Genomic DNA, 26589 nt, shown 5'->3' with positions numbered 1-26589 from the left:
TTCTTGTTTCTAGTCTACATTAACGACCTCCCATCGAAAATTTTGTCCTCTATCAAATTGTTCGCGGATGATTGTGTACTCTACCGCGTAATTACTAATGCCAAGAGGGTGCTATACTACAGTCAGACCTCGACGTAGTTACTTCCTGGTGCGCTGAATCCCTAATGAAGCTTAACGTTACTATATGTAAAAGCATGCCTGTTTCCCAACTTTCTAAAAACATTGACCATTGCCATATACATCCTTAATAATATACCAGTAGATGCTGTTTCTTCATACAAGTATCTTGGTATTCACATAACTCATAACCTTTCCTGGAACATGCATGTTGACTATGTCTTTAATATTGCTAATCGTGCGCTTGGGTTTTTGCGCCGCCACTTCCGTTCCTCTAATCTTCCGGTTAAACTGCAATTATATAAAACCTTAGTCATGCCAAAACTCGAATACGCCTGATCCGTTTGGGATCCGGGACATGTAACATTATCACACATTCTCGAATCAGTCCAGAACCGAGCAGCCCGTTTTACCCTTTCTAATTATTCTCGTCATGCTAGTGTTTCATCAATGAAGACAACTTCGGACTTACATGACCTCGCTTTACGCCTTAAATACTTTCGTCTTTGTCTTTTTCATAAAATATATTATACTAACCCAATTCTATAATATCAACTACTTCTTCCCGCGTAGTATGTGTCACCTCTTAACGATCACCCGTGTAAGGTTGGCACGCCGACATGTCATACCAACATCTATTCTGACTATTTTATACCAAGAACATCTAACGATTGGTACCACCTCCCTGCCTCCATCGTGTCTATCCTGGGCACCACATACTTCAAGAAGTTTGCCAACGATTTCATCTGTATCACCCACTCCTCTCTGTAGAGCAGACTTGTACGTAACGCGTTACAAGTAATTGATTACTTGTAATCAATTACAGTTAAGTGTAATTTTGTAACGCTTCAATTACATTTGTCAAGCTGTAACGCTCGGAGTAATTCAATTACTTTTTTTCTGTAATCAATTACAAAATCAATTACACAATTACCAATTACATTTTTCATCCCACAATTCTTTTTTCTCACAAAAATCAGCATAGTCACTCAGCCATGGAGCAAAAATGATTGACATTTTTTTAACATCTAAAAAAAATAAAACTTGGATCAGTCGGCAAATCCTTTTTTCTTTTACGCCACGCTCTTCTACAAGCGCGCCACCAGCCTTGGCTGGGGATTTCCGGATCTCGTTGCAGATTGCTGATAAAGTCGACGGGAAGCGGGAACTCGCTATTGACTTTTTAGTGGGCTTTGTTCCTTAGGTCGACGCGTCAGCTACACGACAAGGTCCGGGTCTGAAAACAAAAAAGGGAACAATAACCAAACAAAATTGTGTACGCAATATTTTACTGTGTATTTGTGTATTTCTGTCATCGCAATAAGAAGTAACGTGAAAGTAACTTGAAAAGTAATCAATTACTTTGCAGTAATTGTTCAATTACTTCTGGGAGGCAGTAATCAGTAACGGTAATCGGTTACTTTTTTGACTGTAGTAATTGTAATTGTAATCAGTTACTTTTTTTCAGTAACGTGTACAAGTCTGCTGTAGAGCCTCCGGGCCTTGAGAGAATGAAAATAAATAAATGAATAAATTTCCATGCCAACATCTCGGCTATCCCAAGGATCGAACTTTGGGCCCTTCTTTTTCGCCATTTTTATAAAGACCTCCATTTGTGCATAGAATATTAACAGCTGTTAATGTTCGCTGATGATATCAAGATATTTACCAATATGGGATCATCCGATGAGTGCGTTCTTTTGCAGGATGATATTGTACGTGTTTCTGGGCTGTGTTCAGCAAATATTTTGTAAATATTACAGACAAAACAAAACTACTGTCAATGTCACGAAAACGCGAAATTTTTTACTGTACGTATGTACGTCATTCAAAAACTATTACACGAGTCACTATCGTTCACGACCTTGGGATTGATTTTGACACCGAACTATCTTTTTCCTATCATGTCACGTAGATAATCGCCTCTTCAATTTGAATGCTGGGCGTGTTATCATGCTTATCTTATGACTTCACTAATCGCTTATGCATTCTTTGTTTCTTTCCTGTCTGGTACGTAGAAAGCTTGAGTTTGGCAGTGTAATTTGGAAATATTTCTCAACTGCTGATGCGCGACGTAATGAATCCGTGCAAATTTGTTTTATTCTATTTATTTATGATAGGTATCTTAATAGATGTTATGATTACGAATACTCACTGAATTTATTTATGATAGGTATTTTAATAGATGTTATGATTACGAATACTCACTGAATTTATTTATGATAGGTATTTTAATAGATGTTATGATTACGAATACTCACTGAAAAGTCTGCGTCCTTAATGTCTATCAACTCGCAGACTCTCTTGTAACGTGTTGTTTCTACACAAAATTATACACGGAAAGTTGTACGTTGACTTGTGCTGTTTTAAGTTTAAAGTACTTGCTCGGCTGTGCAGAACTCTTCTCTTCAAGGAAAAAAATGTCACCAATAATACGCATGTAATTATTACTTAGCAATTTAGCGTCGCCAAATTTAGATATATTTGGTGAATTGGCCCCTTCACGCATAAACATATGTTGCCTACTGTTTAAGGCGGCATTGTTACAATGCACTTTTTTAGTTTTAGTGTACGTATGTGCACCACTTCAAAACCGTAAGGTTATTTTGGGGCACGGAGACAATAAATAATTATTATATTTATTATTATTATTACTACTGCTGTATTTTTGTTTTGGTTGGTAGTTCTTGTAGTTTTCGGCAGTTTTACACATTTTAATTTAAATTAGTTGATATTCATTACATACTTTATATTAATCTCTACTTACAGCGCGAGTGAAACGGCTCGGCAATCGAAGAACCATGCGCAACTTTGTTGCACTAATTTTGGCACTCTCTGGTAAGCATCTAGCTCAGCTCGCACCCGGTGTCCGTGATTTACTCTCCCCATGTTCCAGGTGTCTTCCTTTTCGACCAAGGGCATTCGTCTCATCAGGATAGCTCTAAAAGCTCTGGAATCGCAGTCACAGCTCCGGTGAACACCGAAGATGACACGAGTGCATCTCGTTCAAGGGGGGGTCATCTAACTTCCAAATACAGTAGTCAGAACCTGGACCTAAATTCTGAAGCAATACGTTTCAAGGACAGGAGAAACAGGACAAGGAGAAGCCCGGAAGATATTAGCGCTATATATGAAGTCTACACGAATCGGAAACGTAACGGAACTTCTGACTACTATTATGCCGCTAAATTCGCAACACACGTGAACGATTTTCCCTCTATTGCGGCTCTTTTGGATCCCGACCAGAAGCTTTACCTGCTCGTCCACGGATGGCTTGGTTCGATTGCGTCCTTCTCAAGTATCTCAAGCTCTTCGTCTTCATCTGGCAAGGTCAAGGATGAGGAACTGGCAGGCATTAAGAACGAGCTCCTTCGGGTGGTAAGTTAGAACCAACAGTGCACGTAAAATTTCGAAAATGTATAAGGCGGTTTCACGTGACTTACTTCCGGCTCCAAATTACGCCGGCCGATGAACTGTCGTCTGTCTATGCGCCGAGGCAGTGTTTACTAAATTTCGCTTCTTTATGCGTTTTGATTGTTTGCGTTTGTTAGAGTTGTCGGGAACGTAAAACAAGCACTCGCTGGCACTCGACCTGTCTACATGCCAATTTTTATTTAAACATCGGACGAGCAACCGTTCTAGAAGTTTACTCCTCGATTGCCAAAATGGCCGCTACCGATTCCGCCGACTCGACTCCGAATGTATAACTAAAACGGAGTAGACAATGCTTTCAGTGGTCCGAAATACGTCCCCCGTCGTACATACTGAGTTCCGTAATCGGCAGGGACACTCGTCATCCTTACGCGTTTCGCGAATGCCAAAAACAACGCCAATAACTAAGCGTCTGAAAAAAAAATGGAGAGAGCGGTGGGCGTGGTTGATCAATATGGCGGAACACGGCTTACCAAAAGTACGGTACCTGGAACGCGTCTCCCACTGGTGTGTCTACAGCGCCCAAAAAGTGGTCCCCCGACTTTCGACTGATCACGTCATGGAAGCGTCTTGCTGTCGCTGGTCGCGATCCTGGCGGCGTCCCAATAGCTGTGGTGTAGGAGGCAGACGCCTGTTCCGCTGCAGGTCGCTCTCCAGTGTAGCAGTCCGCGGAAGCTTGGACAGTTCGAAATTGGGACGCCGTGACGACAGCGACACTCGCGGTCGCTCGTGCTTTTCGCTAGCATTTCTACGGCCAACCGCCAGGATCGCGACCTCCGCCAGCTCGACACTCAGGCGTCTGCGACGTCATTTGTTTGCCGTTTCTGAACCACTTTTTGTTGTATGGGTGACATGGGACGCTAAACACACCTGTCAGAGACGCACTCCAGGCACCATACCAAAAGTGAAAAAGCGTTCCGTTGAACCGCCCTATATTTATTTTTAAGTATCGGCAGGCTTTTTAAACTACGGGACGCTTAGAAGGGGACGAGTTTCGACAAGCATGTTCCTCGCTAAGGTTTATTGTTGAACTGTTAGTTAAACTCAAACTCCAAAACTTCCTTTTTTAAGGACGATTATGATTTCTTTGTACTGATACCCCGTGGTGAGTGCAGCTGTAAGTTTTGTTTTGAGAAAAGAATTTGTGATGTTTTTTAAAGTGTCTTGCTGAGGTTTTGTCTTTGCGTACGATAACACCTTGTCGTATCAGAAGGACGTCTCTTGCTCGCATCAAAACTTGGCCTGGCGTAGAATCCGAGAATCATAAACAAATGGTCGCTGTCTTCACTTTCTCGGACTGAAGTGTATGTAGTAACGATGTAATATTTTCAGATATAAAGATGACAATAAAAAGAAAAAAAAAAAAACCACACAGACACGTACACGCACTTGATGGTCGGAAAGACTTAAAATAAATCAGAAGCGAGAAATTAGCGATTCTTCGTGACATTCCCAGAAAAACTTCATATTTCAAAGATTTTCTTACAAGTAGATTCCAGGTGTGATATAATATTGTATTTCTTTACGTAGCTAAGGGTATGTTTTATGTTACTTAATCACGTGTGCCAAGCGGAGGGTTTCATTGGATCTGAAAAGAAGTTTGCCGTAAAGGTCTAGCCTTTCGTTTGACAACAATTGTAGGCATAATCACAGGCGAAAATGAAATAGTGAGTTCACCGGCACAGTGTGAATTATGGCGCATTCGCTATACTTCAAACAGCCGCTTCTTTTAGTTATTATCAATATACACCCTAAGAATGCCCAAACGCCTAGCATACCCCAGGGTACTCGAACAGCCAGTCACGGTGATCTACGACCGGAGTTCCACGAAGGACCTGCAAAAAAACATATTTCCACCGAAATATGAAGCGTGAAACTGAGCAACTCGAAACGCCCTTCGCAGTGTTTCGTAGAAAACTTAATATTTAGACCTTACGTAATTTCGGCTTCAGTATTAGAGGGTTGAGGAAAGAGCCTCTCAAGGGTATGTACGGGAAAGTACATGCACGGGCATCTTTAGGCGTATAAACTATTTTTTTATTATTATGGTGAGAGAAAACGCATTTACATAGAAAGGAGCCAATAATATATATATATATATATATATATATATATATAAACTTTTTTTTTCTGCAGAACGCATGATAAAATTAGTTTCCGTGCGTTGTTGTATACTTCTGAGGAACCCATTAAATGGCTAAGCTATATTGGCCCTCGACTCGCCAAACAGAAAGTTGGTGTAGACGTTTACGAAGCGAGCCGACTGGACGCTTTCGAAGATTGCACCGCGCTTTTCTTTTCCGCAGTCCGTTCCGCGCGCTGCGCAAACTTTTGGCTCCAACTTTGCGTTTGACGAGTCCAGAAACCAAGAATATGACTACACATGAAAAAAGCCTGGCGCGAACTGCGACGATGAGCCTGACTCTTCATTTTCTGATCTTCCCTGCGCCCTTCATATGTTAAGGGCGAAAGCACTCGTTTCGTCAGTTCCCCAGGAAAAATTCTACTTTCTAACACCAAAGGAATCCGCTTGGGCGGGAGCGTTGTAACTGGGTAAATGTAGAAGCCAGAACACACCTTAAAGCTCCCCCACGGGGTTTCTAACTCAGGGCCCCAAGAGGGAAAGCTTTAGAAGCAGTAGTTAGTAAATGTTCGCCAGCCGCAGCTTGGGTTGGCGAATATTTCGTTCTCCAAGTCGCACCGCGGAACATTAAGTGGCGTCCCAGCGGGACGCCACTTAAACGTCCCAGCGGGTGGCTCGGACGTTTTCTCTCTCTGTACGTGGGCTCGTGCTGCCACGGCGCAATTAAACGCAATGATCCCGCGCGCATTTCCGCCATTGTGCAAGGATGGCACAGCTTTCAACGAAGGGCCCACTCTCGAAGGAGATCATGGTATATATTACCACTGACAAATATCCGCAGAAACTAACTGGTATTTGTAGGGAAGAAGGCGACGTCAGGGGCTTCAATTTCGGTAGTGACAAGTATGGAGTAAAGGTGCTTAACGACGAAAAAGTGAAACCCCTGAAGACATTATACATATTAATAAAGCGCGTCGAAAAATACAAATATCTGAAGGTATTTCACAGTGAGTGAAGCAAATATCCAGAGGAACATAAAATAAATATAATTATGAAAGAGAAAATGCGTTCAGTTTTCACAAAACTCAATGGAGGGATGCAAGTGGTCAGGGCTATGTGGAAAGTTGTGATTGGCCTGACTTTTTTTTTTGAAATGGGGTACTGCGCTGGGTGTCAAGGGCATATATATACAACAACAAAAAATGCAAAACCAACGAACTCAACCCCCAGATGACCTTTAAATTTCTATCATGGGGCCAAGCGGTCTAGCTCAGTGGACACTGAAGTAAAAGAAGCTGGAGGAAAATTGTGTGTGTCTCTGAGTGTGTATGGGGGGAAGGGGGGGGGGGGGGGGGGCGGGGGTAGCAACATAATTTCGGTTTAGCGATGTATAGTTAACAAAAACAGGACATAAGACAGAAACGGGCGTTTGATAATTTACAGGGAAGATCTTTAGTGTTATGAAGCGAGAACTGGCTTGTTAAATTAAAAAAAAAAGAATCGACACGTATGTGCCACGTTCCGTAATGGTAGCGAAACGCAAGAACATAATTATTTATTTATTTATTTCAAATACCCTCAGGGCCCGAGGGCATTGCAGAGGGGAGTGGGTCACAAGGAGACATCAAAAGCAAACAAACAACAATCCTAAGAATGAAAAAAAAAAAAAACAGAATAATGAAATGCTAAAAGTTAACACTGTTAAGGCATTGTTTAAAAGCGATGGTATCGTATATGAATGCCGCAGACGCTGCAAGGTGGTTCCATAAGACCGTGGTCTGAGGTATAAATGAACATATGGTTTTGAAGTGCACGGGACTTTGTTCTGGGCTCCCTGAAATGGTAGCAGTAGTGGCGGGAGCGCTGGCTTTTGCTGGCGAGAGGTGGAAAAACGAAGAAGCAGGAGATTATAATCCCAAAACAGAGGTTGGAAGGTTGTTGCATGTGGTCTAGAGGGGCACGATTATACACAAAAACTGGGGCAGATAATTCAGCGAGAAACGGAATTTGTAGCCAAATTTAAAGCGGAGGGATGGGGTTTGGTAAATGTTTCCGGGCTAGGTGGCGCAAGCTACCGCTTCATTCAAAGGGGACAATGCAACATACCAACCATCCATTTATAAATCTATGCCAGAAGACAAATTGCTGAAAGTGCTCTAATCGTCTATGTCACAACGCAGGTTCGGGTCTGCTGGATTTGTTTTAGGTTCTCAGATAAGCTCTCAAGTTTGTGTAACATGTGGTGCCATATTTGAGTGTTAGTGCCCACCCCAAGGTTAGTTTCCGAGCTCCTCCCAAGTATGAAAAAAAAAAAGAAATAGTTTTTTCTTTTGCTTTTCCTACTAGAAATTATACACTCACGAATTTTGAGCATGAGAAATGCACCACCTAAAGACACCTTTGTAGAAAAACTACATTGCATTTAGTATATTAGCTTAATTACATGCATTCTTACTCCCCAAAAGCGATTCAAAACACCCTATATTTGTGGCCGCTGTTATGTACCGAGTAAGCGGAACAGATCGTTAGCTTAAAGGCCGCTTTACAGAATCGGTTTCTGCCTGGCAGAAAACCGGATCCCAGCTTCCTTCTTTACCATTCCCTCTCGCACACTTCTCTCCTCCTATCCCCATAGGAGCGAGTCTCTCAGCTACTCCCCACAGAAAGCAGGAAAGTCTCCCTCTTTCTCGAATGGAAAGGAAGAATTGAGGAAGGGCTTTGTCCTTTCTGCTTGTTGGTCCGTCTTTAAACGCTGTCGCGTCATAAGCTTTTACTATAAAGTTATTAGTGAGGAAGACAGCTTTCGCTGGAGGCGGCTCGGTGTTCGAATGCCCTTGCATGGCACGTGGAAGCGTGGCCCTGGTCTTGGGCCTCACTTACTCCTTCGCTCGCGTCGGCGTAGCCTCGAAGTCGATACAGTATACTTTTGCCTCACCTTAGTCTGTGCTAACTGCGAAGGTTGTGCAAACGCGAACGGCTAGCTTTGACTGCCTTGACTGGAGCGCTTGCTGCACGATCTCTTGTGCAGGCGCCAAGACTTATTCCAAAGCAATTAGCTCGCGCTTTTGGCATGCACGGCTAACAATAATCGAAGCGAAGGTGAGACAAAGTATAGGCCCACATTTTATCTTTTATTTTGCGCGCAGGAAAACGCCACTGTTATCGTGGTGGACTGGTTCGAAAAAGCCAAGGAGCTCTATTCCGATGCGAAGCGGTCTGCGAGGTATATGGCCTACGGACTGGCATGGCTCGTGAAGACGCTGGTCGAAGCCGGTGCTCTCAAAGTGTCCAATGTGCATTACATCGGTCACAGCCTCGGGGCCCAGGCGGCAGCATACTTCGCACAGAGCCTCAAGTCAATCTTGGATGGTCAAAAGATAGGCAGGATTACAGGTGAGCCAACTCTTCTTTTCTTATTACATTTGTCACACCAAATCAAATCACATCTTTACGGAGAACTACTTGATATATTGAATGATCGATTGATCTTATTTTGACACAATTGTCAAGGAGGGTGGGACAAAAAGGTAATCAAAATCACCTGACCGTGTCCCAGCCACCGATACAGCACAAAGGGAGCAGGCCTACAAATTTGAAACAGAAAAAAAGAGAATAAGCCCTTAACATTTTCTTAAAAAAAATTATGAACCAGTTCATAATCTAAAATGTGTTTGTTGGGGATATGCGCGGTATAACTACAGCAGAACTTTTCAGTTTTGTAAGCAGTTCTTACTCAGGCTTTTAAACGCTCCTTATATAGTCACCCGCGTCATCATCGGTATAATATTCATCATCTTCATTGTTGTAATCATCACTATCGGGCGGCTGTAAACCAGTGTTGGCGGCAACGCATCACAAGTAACGGCGTTGCCCATCAGGATAGTTTCTTTCGGTAACGTAGTTAGGTACTCGTTACGTTTTCGAGGCAGTAACAGATAACGTACTTAAGCTACTTATTTCGGGTAACGGGTAACGTAGTTAAGTTTCTCGTTGCATCGTCTTCCTAAAGTCTTAAAATTTTCCACTCTATATATATATTTTTTTGTGTTTCTAGGTTTCAAGTCATATTACTTTTTGTTACAGTCCAACAAGACTCTGAGGGCGCACTCTTCGCTGCTTTTGCAATGCAACATAGATATGGCGCTTATGCATACCTGTAACGTCAAAGCAGTAAACGTTTTATTTCATAAATAAAGTAGCTCAAAAGAGCGTGGATTACCTTTTATCCGTAACGGTAACCGCCTTCCTCTATTTTGAGCTAACCCGTAACGTTAACCGGTTGCCTCTATTGTGAGGTAGGTAGGTCGGCGACTTGTTACTTTTATTTGCATGCAACGAGTAACCTATTTCGTTACTTTTTGTGGGTAACGCCTCCAACGATGCTTGAGACAGCCCAAACTATTCGAATTTGGTCTGCGTCCCGAACGGTCACACTAAAAATAATTTGAAAACTGAACACGGTTTTCATATTATAAGTGGTGGCAGCGTACCATTTTCTTACAGAATCATTTCAAAGCATGGCAATTCAGTGTTAATACAAAACCGATATGGTTCCACCAAACCTTTGGAAAGAGCAGGGATAGAGAGAGAATAAACATCTTTATTGAGCAAAAGAAGCTTCGGGAGGCGTCCTTAGTCCAGGATGCCTTGAGCTCGGGCCGCGTCTTGGGCCCTCGCGACCAGTCGTAGCTGATCGTCGAGGTCGGAGCTGGCCAAGGCTCTCTCCCAAAGCTCGGTGGTGGGGAAGAGGATGGGGGGATGTAGTGATGTTTGGGAGCAGCCTCCTACCATATGTCGGAGGGACCCGGGTTCTCCGCAGAAGCGGCATTGCGAAGAAAAGTCAGTGGGGGCTAGGAGGTGATTTCTGGTGGGGTGGGGGAAAGTATTAACTTGTAGCGCACGGAGTATTCTTTCCTGTTCTCTAGGTAGTGATTTGTGTGCAGGAGGGTAAGTTCTACGGGTTAGCCTGTAATGCTGCGTGATCTCTTGGTAGGAGACGAGAGGGTGCATGCGCTCCGGTTCGGCTTCCTCGGCGTCGGCTCGGCGGGTCAAATCTCGAGCCACGAGGTTAGCAATCTCGTTGCCGGGAATGCCTTGGTGGGCGGGCGCCCAGACAATTCTGACTTGTCTCGTTGGAGGGTTCTGGTTGATGAGTCGTAGCGTGTAGGCATGGATGCGTCCACTAGCGAAGTTGCGATATGCCTGCTGAGAGTCGGTGACGATGACTTCGGCTTCGGTTTGAGTGAGAGCGAGGGCTATCGCCGCCTCCTCGGCTTCAAGGGGGTCGTTTCGGGGGAGTGATATGCTACTCCGAGGTTTGTTGTTCATGATAACGGTAGCTGTTGTGGCTGCTCTGCCGGGGTATGACGCCGCATCCGTGTAGGCTGTGGAGGGTTGACACCCGTACTGCTTGTGAATAGCCCGTGCCCGGGCCTCCCTTCGTTGCGCGTGGTGCACGGGGTGCATGTTGCGAGGAAGGGGAGGAACTATAATGTTGCTCCGGATGGCATGGGGTAGGCTTGCAGTCTGAGGAGGCGGGTGATGGAGCGGGGCCGAGAGCCCCAGGCGTGAGAGGATGGACCTCCCCGTTTCCGTGTCCCCCAATCTCGCTCGCTGGTTGGAGAGGTGTGCCTCAATCAGCTCCTCGGCCGTATTGTGTACTCCCAGCCGGAGGAGGCGTTCGGTGGAGGTGCTTGTCGGGAGGCCCATGGCTTGCTTATACGCTTTCCTGATCATTATGTTTAGTGTTTTTAGTTCCGTCGGGTTGAGTAAAGCGTAGGGGATAGCGTAAGTGATCCGAGACACGACGAAGGCCTGGATAAGCCGAAGCGTATCCTTCTCCCCCATGCCTCTTGTCTTGGTCGCGATTCGTCGAATCATGTGGGTAACTTGGTCTACAGTAGTCTGGAGCCTCTTCACCAATATAGAGTTGTTGCGATCCGCCTGGAAAATCATTCCCAGTATCTTCACGCTCCGGGATGGGGCGATGGTGTGTCCCTCCAGGTGTATGGTGATAGTGGGCGAGCCGGGAGGGTGCTGCTTTCGTGGCGAAACCAGGAGTAGCTCCGACTTCTGGGGGGCGCAGCTGAGGCCGCAAGTCTTAGCATAGGCATTCACCACGTCCGCCGCGTCCTGCAGACGGCTCTCCATTGCCCCGATTGACCCTGTGGACGACCAGATGGTAATGTCGTCCGCATATAAGCCATGCCGAATCCCCGGGATGTTGTCGAGGAGCGGCGGAAGTCCTATGAGGGCAATATTAAACAGGAGAGGGGATAGCACTGCTCCTTGTGGTGTGCCGCGTCCACCCAGTGGGAAGGGGTCCGTGGCTTGATCCCCGATCTTCAGGATGGCTTTTCTATCCGACAGGAAATCCCTTATGTAGTGGTACGTCCTGGCCCCACACCCAAGGGTGTTCAGCCTTTGTAGGATCGCTGAGTGCTTGACGTTATCAAACGCCCCTTTAAGATCCAGGGCGAGGAGGGCGGTGGGAGAGTTGCGCGTCGCTGGTGCCATTACCTCCTCTTTTATTTGAAGTAAGATGTCCTGGGTTGAGAGGTGCGGACGGAATCCTACCATTGTTGTCGGAAGTTTGCCCGAGTCTTCCAGGTACGGTTGCAACCTGTTGAGAACGATGTGCTCCAGGAGTTTTCCAACGCAAGAAGTTAAGGAGATGGGGCGTAGGTTCTCAATGTCTGGTGGTTTGCCTGGCTTCGGTATGAGACGGACCTCCGCCGTTTTCCAGTCCTCGGGAAGGCTTCCTTCGCGCCATACTTTGTTTAGATGAGCGGTAAGCTCTAGTAGTGAGGGGCTGTCAAGATTAATGAGCGCTTTATTGGTGATTTGGTCCATTCCCGGGGTTGTGTGTCGTTGCAGGCGTTGTAATGCCGCAGATACTTCATGGAGATGAATGTCTTCATCCAGGAGATCGTTTGGACTGCCAGTGTACGGAGGTAGCGGCTCCGATGGTTGTGTGGGGAAGTACCGGGCTTTGAGGGTCAAAAGGAGGTCTGCCCCTTTTCCTGGAAACTGATGGATCACTCGGGCCAAGTTGTGGTGGGATTCCGTTTTGCCACTGGCTGGGTTGATGAGGTAGCGCAATAGCTTCCACGTCTTGGACGTGCTCAGCGTTCCTCTCAAGCCGTCGCAGAGAGATAGCCAATTTTCTCTGCATAGCGAGGTGGCGTATTCCGCTGCCTCCTCCGTGAGTAGGGCGATGCGTTTCTTGAGTTTACGATTCCATCGTTGGCGCTTCAACCGCTTCAGGAGGCTGCGTCGGGCCTCCCACATGTGGAGGAGGCGAGCGTCGATGCACGGGATGGTGGTGGACGTTTGTAGAGTTTTAGTATGTGCCAGGACATCCTGGTGGAGCTGGGTAATCCAGTCCTGGATGTGGAGGTGGTGTTGGCGGTCTTCGTTTCCGGGTCGTTGTGATCTTGTCTCCCGCATCTTGGCCCAATCTGTGAGGCGAGCAGTGCCTATCCTGGCCTTGTATTCGAGCCCATGAAGGGTGGTGGCTAGCAGCGCGTGATCGCTGCCTAGGTACTCCTCCAGGTGGGTCCAGTCAGCTTGGGGGATGTTTCTGGTGAGGGTTAGGTCGGGGTTGGTGTCCCTTGTGACACTTGTGCCGAGCCTCGTGCTGTTTGTGGGGTCAGTGACGAGGGTGAGGTCCATGTCCTCAATAAGTTTGTGAAGCAGGTTTCCCCTGGGGTTGGCGTACGCATAGCCCCAGAGGGGGTGGGCTGCGTTGAAGTCGCCCACTATTAGCAGCGGGTTGTTGGCTGCTATGTGTGTGGCCTGCTCCAACACGTGCCTGAGTATCGTTGGCGAGCTTTTCGGCCGACAGTATAAATTTAACAGGAACATGGGGTTTTTCTTCTTGGTTGCCGGCGGGATGATCTCGAGGAGAATGGCAAGCGGTTCGGATTGTTGGAGATGGTGTTGGACTGCTACTAATCGCTTACTAACCAGGGTGTGAAGGCTGTTCCCCGTGTCAGTTCTGTACGTGACGTAGCCGGGTAGGCGGACTTGTGTGTTCGTTTCTTGCAGCGCGATGAGTTCGGGTGGTGTTGTGGACGTGGAGATGTATTGTGTGAGTGATCCGTACTTGTTCTTGTAGCCCCGGCAATTCCACTGCCACACCGTGGTTTCGCCTCGGGGACCCTCGCGCTTACTGCCTGGATGTTGAGTAGCAGCCATCGAGGTTGTGAGAGGGGGGTAGTTCTTGCAGCATGTGGGGTTCCGGTTGGTCTGGGTGAGTCGTTTCCTTCTGGCGCCGGTTGCGCCGAGCATCGAGAGTTGGTAAGCGTTCCTCTAGTTTCGCGACGCGTTCCTCCATCTGAGTATTGAATAGTTGTTGTTGAGCCGCTGTCTGTTTTATAGCTGTGAGTTGCTGATTAAGAGTAACCTGTAGGGATGTATGAAGAGACTGGATGGCCCTTGCTACAATCTCCTCGATCTGCTGGGAAGTGGTATGTTGGGCGTGTGGGAGCCCCGGCAGTGTGTTGGGCTGCGCGGGTGCTCGCTGCGGTGTGGAATTAGGGGAATCTGTGGGCTCTGGTTTCTCTGCCCGTTTGCGCTTCTCGGGGGGTGGGTTTTGTGTGTTCTGTGCCGGAATATCTCTAGTTCTTCCGAGTAATTTATCTCTGAGTGCTGCGAGCTCTGCGTGGACTTGAGTGATTTCTGCCCTCAGTGTAGCGTTTTCTTCTTTGAGACACGCAATAGATGCGTGTGCTTGGGCTAGCTCTGCGCTGACTTGTGGGGTCGGTGGGGGACGAGCTTCGGGAGAGACAACCTGCGCCCAGCTCACCTGCTGTGTGGCCTGCGCTGCTCCCTGGCCTCCCCTCCTGGCACTAGCGGAGCGACCTCGGCCTGGGGTCCTGGAACGGGAGGGCTGCCGGTTCCGCGACGGAGTCCGACGCCTGGAACCGGGACGGTGTCTGGAAGCGCTCCTTCCTCGGACACCTCCGCGCTGTGTGGGGGACCGGGACTGGCGGGACGCTGAGCGCCGGCCATTGGATCCCGGGGATGGGGAGCTGACGCGCCTGGGGGACTGCGGGGGGTTCCCCAGGTGCTGCTGCGGTTTCCGGCGGTTGACGGGCGAGAGGAACCTTTTAGGGCAGGGTTTGGTTGCCGTCGGGTGATTTCCGCCGCACAAAGAGCATCGGGGGTGGCAGTCATGTTGCTCCGTCGTTAGCGGCGCGCCGCACTCTCTGCACTTGGGCGTGACCGGGGGGCGCGGGCAGACATCCGCTCTGTGGCCGATCTCATGGCAGGTTCGGCAGTGGGGCACGGTCCGCTTGTAGAGGTAGCACCGTATCAGAAATCCGGAAAGTTCAATGTAGTATGGTACTCGCTTTCCCAAGAATGTGATCACCATGGTTGTTGTGTTGCCCAGTCTTCGACAGGTGAGGGCTTCGTAGCCGGGAGCTGCAATACGCTGGAGCACCATTTCGGGCGTAGTGTCGTGGGCGATGTTATAAATCACCCCCTTACACGAGTTATCGGGGGCTACACCGTACGATGCGATATCGTATGTGGTTTCATCAATTATAAGTTTCTGCACTTTGCTGAGTGCCGAGGCCGTAGCTTGGGAGGGGGTGCTCAGAACAAGAATGTTTTGGTCTGCGTCGAGGCGTACTTTGAATTCGGTGGCGCCGATTTGTAGCTGCGCCGCAAGAGCGATGGCGTCCACTAACTTCCCCGGGCTCACCTTGTTGAGCTGCAGGCCGTTCCGTGGACGAATCGCCAACTTGAAGTCGTCGGCGGGAAGTGGGGGTGGTCGGGGCTTGCGCACCTTCGGCCGGCTTTGGTGGAGAGCGGGCTTCAGTGGCGGTAGAGGTAGGGGCGGCGTGGTAGAACGTGGCTGCTGCCCGCGGCGGCGGGCACGCTTCGTAACGGTGATCCAAGGTTCAGTATTTTCGTCGTTCTCCTTCTCGGCCGGAGAAGCATCTTGCGTTTGGCGGGTTTCCATGTCTTCGTCCCCCCAGGACCCGGCGGACGACAGGTGGGCTGCGTCGGCGGCGGCGCTGAGCGGCGCGTCCGCCATCGGTGGCGGCGAGGTGGCCGGAGCTCTGGCCAGGCCTCGCCGCTAGCGTGGTAGGCTTAGCGGGGCGATCCCGCTTCGAAACTTGAAGTGGTCGTAAAATGCAAAATATCGCACCTACGGTCGCAAGTTTGGGATCGACGTGCTCGGGAAGTCTTGAGGCACACAATGGTAACGTTGAATCAGGTCGCTGAGGTAAATTTTCGCTGGAAGTAGGTCGTCTGTGCTGAGCAGATCGGAGGTGTGACTTGAGCGCTGGGGCGCCGCCTGCCGACCCTCTAGTCATACTTCCTTTTCGGCTTTGGTCGCAGCGTATACTCGAAACAAATCGAAATTTGTTTAAAGATGTCGTCTTTCTTTCGAATGTGAAATTTCGTTGGACATTCAAAATGTGTTCTCCGTTTACTTTTTTTTTACTTTTCCCTCCGTAACGCATCTTTCGCGTCCCCCGCTCAAGCCTTCTTAGCGTATGTAGACAAAGCTCTGCAAAAGGTGCAGGAAATGCAATAAAATTATATTGTATCGTATTTTATACTTACGTCCAGAATTTAGAGCGCACATGTAGAGAGAGAGGGGGCTGGTTACTGCATGCGCATGAGCGCTTCTACCATATTTTTTTAAACTGTTGTCACACTTAGCGTAGAATAATACGCTAAGGCAAATGTCACTTGATAAAAAAAAAATTTCCTTAGTAAGAACTAGGTGCCCCTAAAGCAATCTCAGACAAAGAACATGTTGGCGAATGCCTGCCTCATCACCTCACGAACAAGACTGTATAATACAGATATCCATTATTAACATTATCTCTACTTCACAAAAACTGTCAAGTATTTTAATAACAAACAATCTGGAAAAGAGAAATCCTTGTACAATCCGCACTTGTAGATAGATCGCACCACGTAACATTTAAACTTTTAAACATGCGCGATTCCCGGACTATAGCCTGGAAACGACGGTAAAGCCATCGCTTCCAAGCGACAGTCCGCTGATATAAGAAAGCTTACAAAGTTCACAACTTCTCGGCGAAACGCGGTTTTAGTCGCGTGGCATTTTGGGGATGAAAATAATTTAAAGCAGTTTTACATTACAAACGGTGTTTTCAGCTTTGCAATATGAGTAAGGCGATCGAATTGTACATTGACTTACTAATTTAGAATCCCCGAATTGTTGTAATATATATATACATATATATATACCGGCTGTTTTTGCGAAGACTTTCAGAAATCCTAAAAATTAGGGCGTTTGAAAAAAGAAGAAACTGCCTTCGGGAACATACTACCAGCCACGGCGGACGTCAGGAATTGCGAAAAACATACTAATTAACCAGCTAATTAATTAAAATTTGTTAATAAACTTTTTAATTAGTGGAAATAGACTTATGGTTCCAATTAGAAAGTTGCTGAGCGTTATTAAAAACCGCTAAATCAGTCGTTTTCAGAAAGACTTTGAGCGCGTGAGAAGAGTAGTACCACTCGTGGAGCAGGTACAAGGCTAGCGGTTGCGGGAAGGCGCCCGTGCCATTTTTCCGCCTCTTATCTAGCCCCAGCCTTGTACCTGCTCCACGAGTGGTAACTTTAGTGCGCTACTACTCTTCTCACGTGCTCAAAGTCTCTCTGAAAATGACTAATTTTGTGGTTTTCGATAACGCTCAGCAACTTTCTAATTGGAATTATATGTCTAATTCCAGTAATTAAAAAGTTAATTAACAAATTTTAATTAATTAGTTGGCTAAATAGTACGCTTTTGTCAATCCCTGACGCCCCCCGTTGCTTGTAGTTTCTTCCCGAAGACAATTTGTTTCTTTTTCAAACGCCCTCATGTTTAGGATTTTTGAAAGTCTTCGCAAAAACACCCGATATATATATATATATATATATATATATATATATATATATATATATATATATATATATATATATATATATATATATATATATATATACCTTAATTAATATACACCTTGTTTAGTGCATGTTTTTTGTACATTTGAGGTTTTTCTTTTTCTACCTCAATTCTTAAGCTTTTATCGTTGTAATGCCCAATTAATATTAAATACTCATGCAGTTTAGGACATCAGAGCATACCCAATCCAATATTTTTATCAGTGCCCTCTACATTCTAATACTGCCCCCATACGCAATGTCATTCGCAAGTTTCTTGAGGAGCCTGTGTAGGCCTAGTTTCTTATTTTCTAGGTATTGACTCTACACGATAACACCGTATTACAAACACGACTTACTATACCCCGTTTCATTTTAAATGCAGACGCAGCCGACGCTACGCGCTGATAAGACAAGTCACAAAATGCCCGAAATGCGCCATCGTGGTGTTTGTCATGTTACTTTCCATGTTGTATTGTCCCTGAAGCAAACATGTAAAAAAAAAAACTCTAATGACTTTGCGCTTTCCACGCTGCATGTTTGTTCCCATTAGCCCGTAGCGTCGGCTGTGTCGGGAGTTACGTTGAAACGAAGTCTAGGGCCACATAAACCATCTAGGGATCATTTTGCTCACACGCACTGTTTAAACGAGAAAGGTAACACCCATTTTGTTAAAGAACTTCATTGGCTGGTTTTATAAAATCTTTTTGGAAGACAAATATACCTAGCTGGGCTTTACCAATTGCTCATTTGGTCAAATCAAATTGGGGGTTTTACGTGCCAAACCAACGTTGGGCATCTGGCAGGCCCGCAGCGGAGGACTCGGGATTAATTTGGACCACCTGGGGATCTTTTGGACGTGCAAGCGCAAGCTCAGTTACACGGCGCCTCCTCCGCAATAAGCCTCCGTCAGATTGCGGTCACCTCGGCCGGGATTCGAACCCGCCATATGGGCATACGTAGGCCAGCGCTCTCGCCTCGGAGCCACCGAGGCGGCATGCTCATTTGGTAACAATGTACAGTTGCATGCACTCCCTTGACGAAAATGAAATGAATGCTTGTCGTTAAACACGTTTGTGGGGATTGCGGTAGCACATTAGTTATGCGGTGTTTCTTGTTACTCTAATGATATTCTCCGAGAACCTATCTGATAGCATGTTCATGTATTTTTCAAGTATCGGAGTTGCCTTTCCACGACTCTCATATGGTGATAATTCCGCTGTATTGTATGCACATGGGAAGTTTCTATGCTTTAAAGGTAGGGCTCCGTATTTACGGCAAGGTGCGATCGACCGCGATAAAGAATCCCCGAAGTGGTCTTCTCAAAATTAAGGAAGACAAAACAAAACAAAAAAACTTCGATATGATGCTTGTTTTTTTTAATAGGAAAATCCCCGGGTTTAGGAAAATACATTTTATCTTTAGCATTCCTTTCTTGTGAACCGAAACTCAACCCGCACTGTCCTTGAGTTTTGTCTTTTTGCTTGAAGAATCGCCTCCCTTGCCCCTTCTCCGTTCTCGTTGCAGAGATGAAGTTTCTCGAGTATTTTGGTCAGGGGCGTAAGTTTCATGGACCCTGGATGAGAAGAGGGTACGAAAGGAGGGGGGGGGGGGGGGTATTTGGCGTCACAAATTTATGTATATACAGATGTTTTATAACATTGGCCCCGATAAACCTCAATACATGGCCTGGTATTGAAAATAAAGACCGAAAAACAGCGATTCGCACAAATAAAAAACCCCGAAAAAACACGGCACCTTATTTAAAGGAAACATAGGTTATGTAATTGTTAAACAACATTAAGCGCAAAGTGCTTTCCTACTGCACATGAAATATCCTAGTAACGTGAGCTATTTTAAATTTTCGCCAACTCTATTTGATCTGATAAACATTAATAAAAGTTGTCCAAAATGGCTCCTTGAACCACTGTGTTAAGTTCAGTTAGAAGTAATAAATCACCAATATGTCGAATGTTTTCGACAGGTGGAACAATAATGCCAGAGCAATTTGGTAAGAAGGCTTCCGTTAATGCAACACGGGGAAGCTTTTTTACTTTTATCTTTGTGAAAACCGTACTGGTTGTTGCTGTACTTGTAATACTTTTGTGACGAGCATGGTGTACAGCGGTAATTGGCGAAACAATATCATGGGGACTATTCGTATTTATTTGGACCGATATGTTTATGATATACTAAACTACTTGTAATATATTGTTAGATAACTTCCAAAGTTCATTTTACTTCCACCCTTACATAAGGGCCTAATTACTGAAACTTCTAAATTTATAGGAGTTCTCTCAGTGGTAATATAATCTTTGGATTTTTTAAGATACACAATGAATACAAATTCTTGTAATAATTTAAAAAATATTGAATTGACTATGCCTACTTGGTCGTTTTCACATGCTAGTGGGAAGTTTGTCAAGATTTCGCAACTACACATGGCAACATCTTTCTTTCAGTCTATTCATTACGATGGGCCTACTGTACAGATTACACCACACACAAACTAAAACACATCATTCACACTGCTGGTAAACGTACCATTCAGATCAGCAGTGTGAAGGGTGTGTTTTTTGTGTGTGGTGTAATTCTTGTTCTGCTGGACCATCGTAAGCAATGAGCCAACTAGCTCAGCCTAAATCCGTTTCAATCTATTGTTTTTCTTTGTTTTTTTTTGCGCCCTTTATAAAGTCACTGTTAAAGGGGCGCTGACAGAATATTTATGCTCGCCAAACTTTTTATTTGTGCATGACATACAAGAGCCCAACTACCCAGAAAACATTTCGCAGTTTAAAATTCGTTTTCTTCCCGCCCGAAAACCGCGAAACTAGAACTGCTGGCTCACTTTGTTGTCCGTGGTCACGTGCAGTTTTCTGTGGTTTAGACACCACAACCGATTATAATCAAAGTAGGAAGGAAGGCACACAGACAATATTAAAGATAGGAAATAAACACGATGCTAATTTTTTGTGGCTTCTAGAAAGTAAAAATCCGTTGATTGGAAAACAAATATTTTTCGCCACCACGTGACTTCCTCCAACTTTCTCCTCCACTATATTTCTTATTCCTCCCCAGTCCTGTTTCAGTTTCGAGCAGTTTGCGTCTTTTTACATTATTCAAAATGCACGTGACGCTGTAGCAAATTATTGATCGGGTAGTCCTTTGACGCCATAGCTAATCGCCTGTCAAAAATATTAATAAAAATTGGGTGGTGTCAGTGTCCTTTTAAAGTAACCTGCTATTTTCGTGCAGTTATGAATATTGGAAAACTGCTTTTAGGGGCGAAGCTCCTTAGGGTCTAGCCTCGTCAATTCGTCCGACGTCCGTGCTTGCATCGATTGCACTGCCCCCGAAATCGGCCCACTCTTTAAAAAAAAATGTACGCCCGCACGGGGTTTTGAACTGAGGACCTCCATACGAGGCAGACGTCTTAACCACTACGTTACACTCCAACGTTGCATGTTGACGCTAAACGTCTATACAGGAGAAAGCGCTGCGGTTAAATGCGTATATAATCGCGTTAAACTTTGGATGCATTGGCTCAAAGTTTATAGACGAGAGGGCGCTGCGGTCAAATGCTCAACTGAGTATATAACCACGATCCATACCACACATTCTCTCTCTGACATGGACCGTTGACTTAAGCGGTGGAGATGCGTTCCCATGGCTTCTAGCGGATCCGAGCTGATCCGCTAGAAGAACCACTGGCTCTGCATTTCACCGACCATAAAGCAGTAATAATAAAGTCGAAACGGCAACCCGGAACTCAGCACTACTTATGAGCAATAAAAAAATATCTGCACCATCATCACTACCTATGAACAATAAAATCAGTATCATCGACACCATCAGAGCTTGCCCCAATCAACATCATTCACCACGTGGAGATGCGGCCTCTTTTTTTTTTATTGTATCGTCAATGCTACGTTTGCCTCCATGACTGTTAAGTGGCAGAGAGATAGCAGGCTTCCATCGAGTCTTTTTACTGACATGCATTGCTTTAGTTTTGCCGCGTATTATTTTATTCATTTTGAAACCCATCACTCATACACAGTATAATTTTAACACGTCAAACGTTGTTGATATGACTCAAGTTGATGTTCTCTCGAAAGCCGTTTATTATGAGGCAACACTTGACGGGTTTTCAGTTTCAGGTATTTTTTAAGGTAGCGCTTCAGTTGTCCTGGACAGCATTGGTACTTGACAAGCTAGTGAGCTTTTAATGTGAGGTGTCCTAATTTTATTTTTGTTTGTGGAGTAATATATTTTTGTCTCCGCAAATATTCTCGCAAAGCTGCATTTCGTGTACATAATATTGAAATAGGTACACTCCTGCGTTCGAATATGGGCTGCTTATGGATACCTAACGAATTAGATAAATAAAGAGATTCTGAATTTAGTAAACATATTGTATCTCGAGGATATTTCCTAAATTATTGTCTCCATCCAATAATGTCCGCCCCGGATCCTTCTGATCTCTTTATTTTAGGTTTGGAAGCAATTTGTTTAACTTCTCTGCTGCCTATAAACCGACAGCACTGAACAGTGCTGTTGATGATGGTCTCCGCTGGTTCTGGAGTTGTGCCGGAATCAAATACCATAACGGTCGGAGTCTTTGTGGCCGCACGCCAGTGCACTAGATGGAGCTATAGTTTTACTTGATTTAGTGAGAGTCTGGATTGTAGAGAAGAATCGTCTCAGTGTATTGCGGGCTTTTGCAATTTAATGACGGACCTCTCCCATAGAAATTAGTCGGAAGTGTGCTTTCGCTTCGCTTTGGCGTAGCGAGAAGGTAAGCAAGCAGAAGGGTGAAGACGTTTGCAGCCAATCAACGCTTTCCCCACTTCCTTGCAGTCCGTATGGCAAACGCGGCTCGCATACCACGTAATTCTGATCGAGCAGTTGGAAGCACTTTGTGATTTAGACACACTAGATTTAGTGCGACGCATACATTTGTAATCTCTGTCACAATTCCGTCCAGGCTTAGATCCAGCCAGCAAAGATTTTGAAGGCGAGCATCTGGACACGGACGATGCCGACTTCGTGGACATTATTCACACCAGCAACGGCATTCTTCAACTTGGAATGCGCGGGCCTATCGGCCATGTCGACTTCTATCCCGATGGAGGAGGTCGCCAATCGGGATGCTATATCGCTGGTGCGTGGAAATTGTCGAATATCAAGAACTTTTTTTCGAACCCTGGGTTCAATTTAGTTCGGCGAAAATTCGCGCATTTATCAAACTGAGACTGTATACGAAGGAATGGATGGATGTTAACGACTCTAACCTTTATAGCGGCGGTCACTTGCGCCACCTAGCCAAAACTAGCCGAGGTTTAACTTACGAAGAGTGCTGTCCGACATTTCACAGAAAAAAATCAAAATTTTTGGGGCAAACTGTGATGTAGTTTATTTTATATTTCATAAAATTACTGCCGATGTCTACGCATTATAAAGATCAACAAATACACTCATAATGCTTTAGTTCGTTTATTGACGTGAACCAGTGAAATATATATCTGAGTTCGCCATGTGGAATCAGCTTGTTAGAAATTCTCGCGCGCGCGGATAACAATTAGGCCTGAGTCAAAGCTTGTTCAACGTCGCATAGAAGCTAAAAAAACAACAACAAAAAAAGTCTAACCAGGTTATGCCGTAATTTCGGCGGATTCTCAACATCTTTCCACTTCGTTTCACGTTAACGTCGATCGCAGTGAAAGCCACGATCGGACAGAGTCAACCAGGCAGCCCAAAAAGTGCATTGTCATGGCGCTCGTTGTCTATATAGGTTGGCTATGAGCGGCTACTACAATCAAGCACAGTGAATGCGGCTTGATCCGGCGCTTGGTTCTTTTTGTAAGTAATTGGCTTAACATCGAAAGCAGCCGGACAAAAAAGGCGAGTGTTGTGACAACGAACTTTTGGCGCTGATATATTGGCTCTATCTGATCATAGCGTTGAATCCGGTCGAACTTAATTTGAAACGAAAGGTAATATCAACAGTAACACTAACCTCCAAACATCCGAGGCTTCGCCTCACACTTTATAAATGACCAGTGCAATTCGCGCAGAAAGCTTGCAGCATCCTTAGCCGAGAAACACGGAAAACGTTTTCACCCAACTCTAGTCTTTAATGTAAGGCTGAAAGCAAAATGCACATGTGAAGCGCAACGAACAGTGTCAGATAAAAGCCGTTTATTCCGCAAGGTTTTATCGCAGAAAGTGTTTTATCAGCCGAATTTGGCTAGAATAGCCGTCACGAGTAACTGTTGCGTCCATTTCCTCGCTGAATGTATTCGTGAAATTGACTCCGAGTCACTACGTCATGCGACCTCGCGTCAGGTGATGTCAATTGGCCCACTAAATTTAGAAGGCAAATTGACGACGTGACAACGTCGTGTTACATCAAGTCTCGTGACAACGATTTCAGCGACGTGGTTTCTGCGAGGTGATAGTCTATAATTAGCACACCTCGACAACTGCCCGCTTCTCTATACAGGGTTCCAAGTACTAGCTCCGGGCGCCGCCATCTTGCTCCCGTGGGGTGCACTTGGGCGCCGCCATAATTCGATTACGACGCCTTACTAAGGTCGGTGCCCCAGCAGCTAGATGGCGGCGCCCAGAGTTTGTACTTGCAAACGCGAATACTTGTGTACACTTCAGGAACCGTAGTCAAAACCGGCTCTTCACAGAGGGTAACTATTTTCCACCTTCATACGTTTAATTAAGGTATATATAGGTACATCTTGAATTAACTTCATGTTATTTCATGAAAGCGCACACAATTCAAACGCCAAAAGCATTTTCTTCCTTCGACAACCAAATTCTGTAAGGACTACTTCGCGCAATGAGCAAGTCGCCAAACATGCTGTTTTCCACGTGGTATAACCAGTGCGGCCTGAAAAAAGCTTGGAATATACAAATATTTTTATTAACGCACTCTGTAATTCGCAATTATTTTTTATGTCTGATCAGAATGATTGACATGTAAAACTTACAGACGTTTATGCTTCTCTGAAATGCGAAATTAGAACGTAGCTTTTGAGGTATTTTGATTTTGCTATGCACCGTGATAAAGAATCTGAGAGAGAAATATGCTGTATATAATTTTGGTCGTGTTTCCTTTTTCTTTGGAGGTAGGCCAGACAGGGCTAGCAGGGTACATTGGGTACCCATAATGCAGCACGCGCACTATTGCTTTAGGGGACATCACAGACGTACGCACCAATTCAGTTTCTCCGCTAAATTTAGCGGGGATGGTGAATTGATGTAAATATCTGTGTCGCCCATCATGCAACGCACGCTGTGTTGCAATATAGAAAACTTAAGCGCCCGTTCCCGTATATAGCGGTTACACTGACGGCGGCGCCGAGGCCAAGGTATGAGAAAACGGGCGCCGAAGAGCTGCGCTCTAAAGAACAAATCCTTGTATAGTCAGCAGCAGTAGGTCATCCGCAACCCCGTAAAATTCAAATTTTTCTACATGTATTGTCCGCGAATTACAATCCAGCAGATACGGTACATCTTATGTTCATTAATGTACAATCAACGGCTTTCGCACTTTTTAAATACCGGGTGTTTTTTAGCCAAGAAAACCGTGTTCATCGGCAAGCGTGAATAAACAACGCATAGCGTGAATCTGAAATTCCCTGAGGATGTGACGCTAGCTCTAGGAATTGGATGCGAAAGTTTAGGAACTTTTGTTACCTGGATGAAACATATGTGCCATTTTTATGTGGGCCGACGTTCCACCTAGGCCTAATAGCGTTAAAACAAGAAGAGAAGAGCGGCGTCAGCGTCTGGCGTCTGAAAACACAAAGTATCGCTACACGTTTGTGGTGGAAGAACGTTTCACGTATACAACACAATAGCCTGGCATTTCGCCGTAATTTCTTCACACTTCATAAATGCCACGTGCGTGCATAAAGTTTTTGTTTTAACGATATTAGGCTTAGGTGAAAACTGGCTCATAAAAATATTTTTGGCCCCTTTGATCTCATTAACCTAATGGTTTCAAACTTTCGCATTCTCTATTTCTATTCTCTCATTCTCAGATTTACAGCTTCGTGCGATAAGTCGCTCGTTCACGCCGGCCAAAAAAAAAGAACAACAAAAAAACGAGAAAAAGAAGGTTTTTGTTTTGAAGAATACACGGTATGAGTGTTGCAATAAAAAAAAAAAGCTCCAGTTGTTTTTTTACTTTTTCTTTTTTTAGGTTGCTCTCACAAGAGGGCCAAGATCTACTACCTCAACTCCATCGCCATATGCACGTACCCATCTCGATGCTGTCCTAGTGGCGCCTACATTTCCTGGCTCAAGATGAAGTGTGATCGTTGGGTACCTTACTGCGGAAGAATGGGCCATCACGCAAGCAGTGATCTACGCGGAGTGCACTATTTGGAAATTGATTCGGACTCCCCGTATTGCGGGTCGTAGAGCCATAGAGCCTCTTGTATCGAAAGTGGGGGCCCTGCGCTTTCGGAGCCAGAACAATAAACAGTCGGGTTACGGTAAAAAAGAGATGAGTAGCGGTAATCCATGAACGCAAGCATCTGGATTGCAGCATCACACTGGTGTCGTAGGGCAAGCTACTCCACTCGTTGTTTTGTATTTTGCGGGGAAGGAAAAAAAATAGAGACTGCAACCGGCTGCTTACCCTTTTTTTTTTTTTTTTTTTTTTTTACAGAGGGTAAGATGATGCGCTGAGTGAATGGGAAAATAGGATTAGTCGTGAGTTTAGATAAACTGGGAAAAAAAGCGTACGTTCAGAAAAAATAAATAAAATAAAAGCCGTTTACAACTCCCTGTAACGCCGAATTGGAGCGCAGCTCTTGAGCAGGAAGAGGGAAGGGTACTGAGGGGTCACGTGACCTGGGGGGTCACGTGACCTTACCGTTACGCCGACGGCGACGCCGCTCAAGCCGGAAAGGGGCGCCTAAGAGTTGCGGTCTAAAACAATGAAAAACAGATGGGAAAGTTCTGGAAAGTGCCCACGTGTCTCTGAGGGCGCCAGCAGTCTTATATCCTTT

General features: G+C 45.5%; 1 protein-coding gene across 1 annotated transcript; it reads left to right on the top strand.

The window, feature by feature from the left end:
- The first annotated feature begins 2918 nt into the window (after window positions 1–2918).
- On the top strand, window positions 2919–25996 carry LOC8027318 (endothelial lipase-like). Its single transcript, XM_002407726.3, has 5 exons — window positions 2919–2955; window positions 3014–3495; window positions 8779–9025; window positions 22542–22718; window positions 25776–25996. Exons 1-5 carry the CDS (start codon window positions 2919–2921, stop codon window positions 25994–25996), a joined length of 1164 nt encoding a protein of 387 aa, XP_002407770.3.
- Window positions 25997–26589: the final 593 nt, after the last annotated feature.

The sequence above is a fragment of the Ixodes scapularis genome, unplaced genomic scaffold (assembly GCF_016920785.2).
Source record: "Ixodes scapularis isolate PalLabHiFi unplaced genomic scaffold, ASM1692078v2 PGA_scaffold11__112_contigs__length_91849675, whole genome shotgun sequence".
Lineage (NCBI taxonomy): Eukaryota > Metazoa > Arthropoda > Arachnida > Ixodida > Ixodidae > Ixodes > Ixodes scapularis.
Note: the sequence above shows the minus strand (reverse complement) of the source record. Positions and strands in the feature narration are given on the sequence as shown.

Coding starts and splice junctions, on each gene's coding strand:
- LOC8027318 (XM_002407726.3), top strand. CDS start 2,919: ATGCGCAACTTTGTTGCACTAATTTTGGCACTCTCTG. Junction 2,956..3,013: donor ACTAATTTTGGCACTCTCTG/GTAAGCATCTAG, acceptor CCCATGTTCCAG/GTGTCTTCCTTTTCGACCAA. Junction 3,496..8,778: donor AGAACGAGCTCCTTCGGGTG/GTAAGTTAGAAC, acceptor TTTTGCGCGCAG/GAAAACGCCACTGTTATCGT.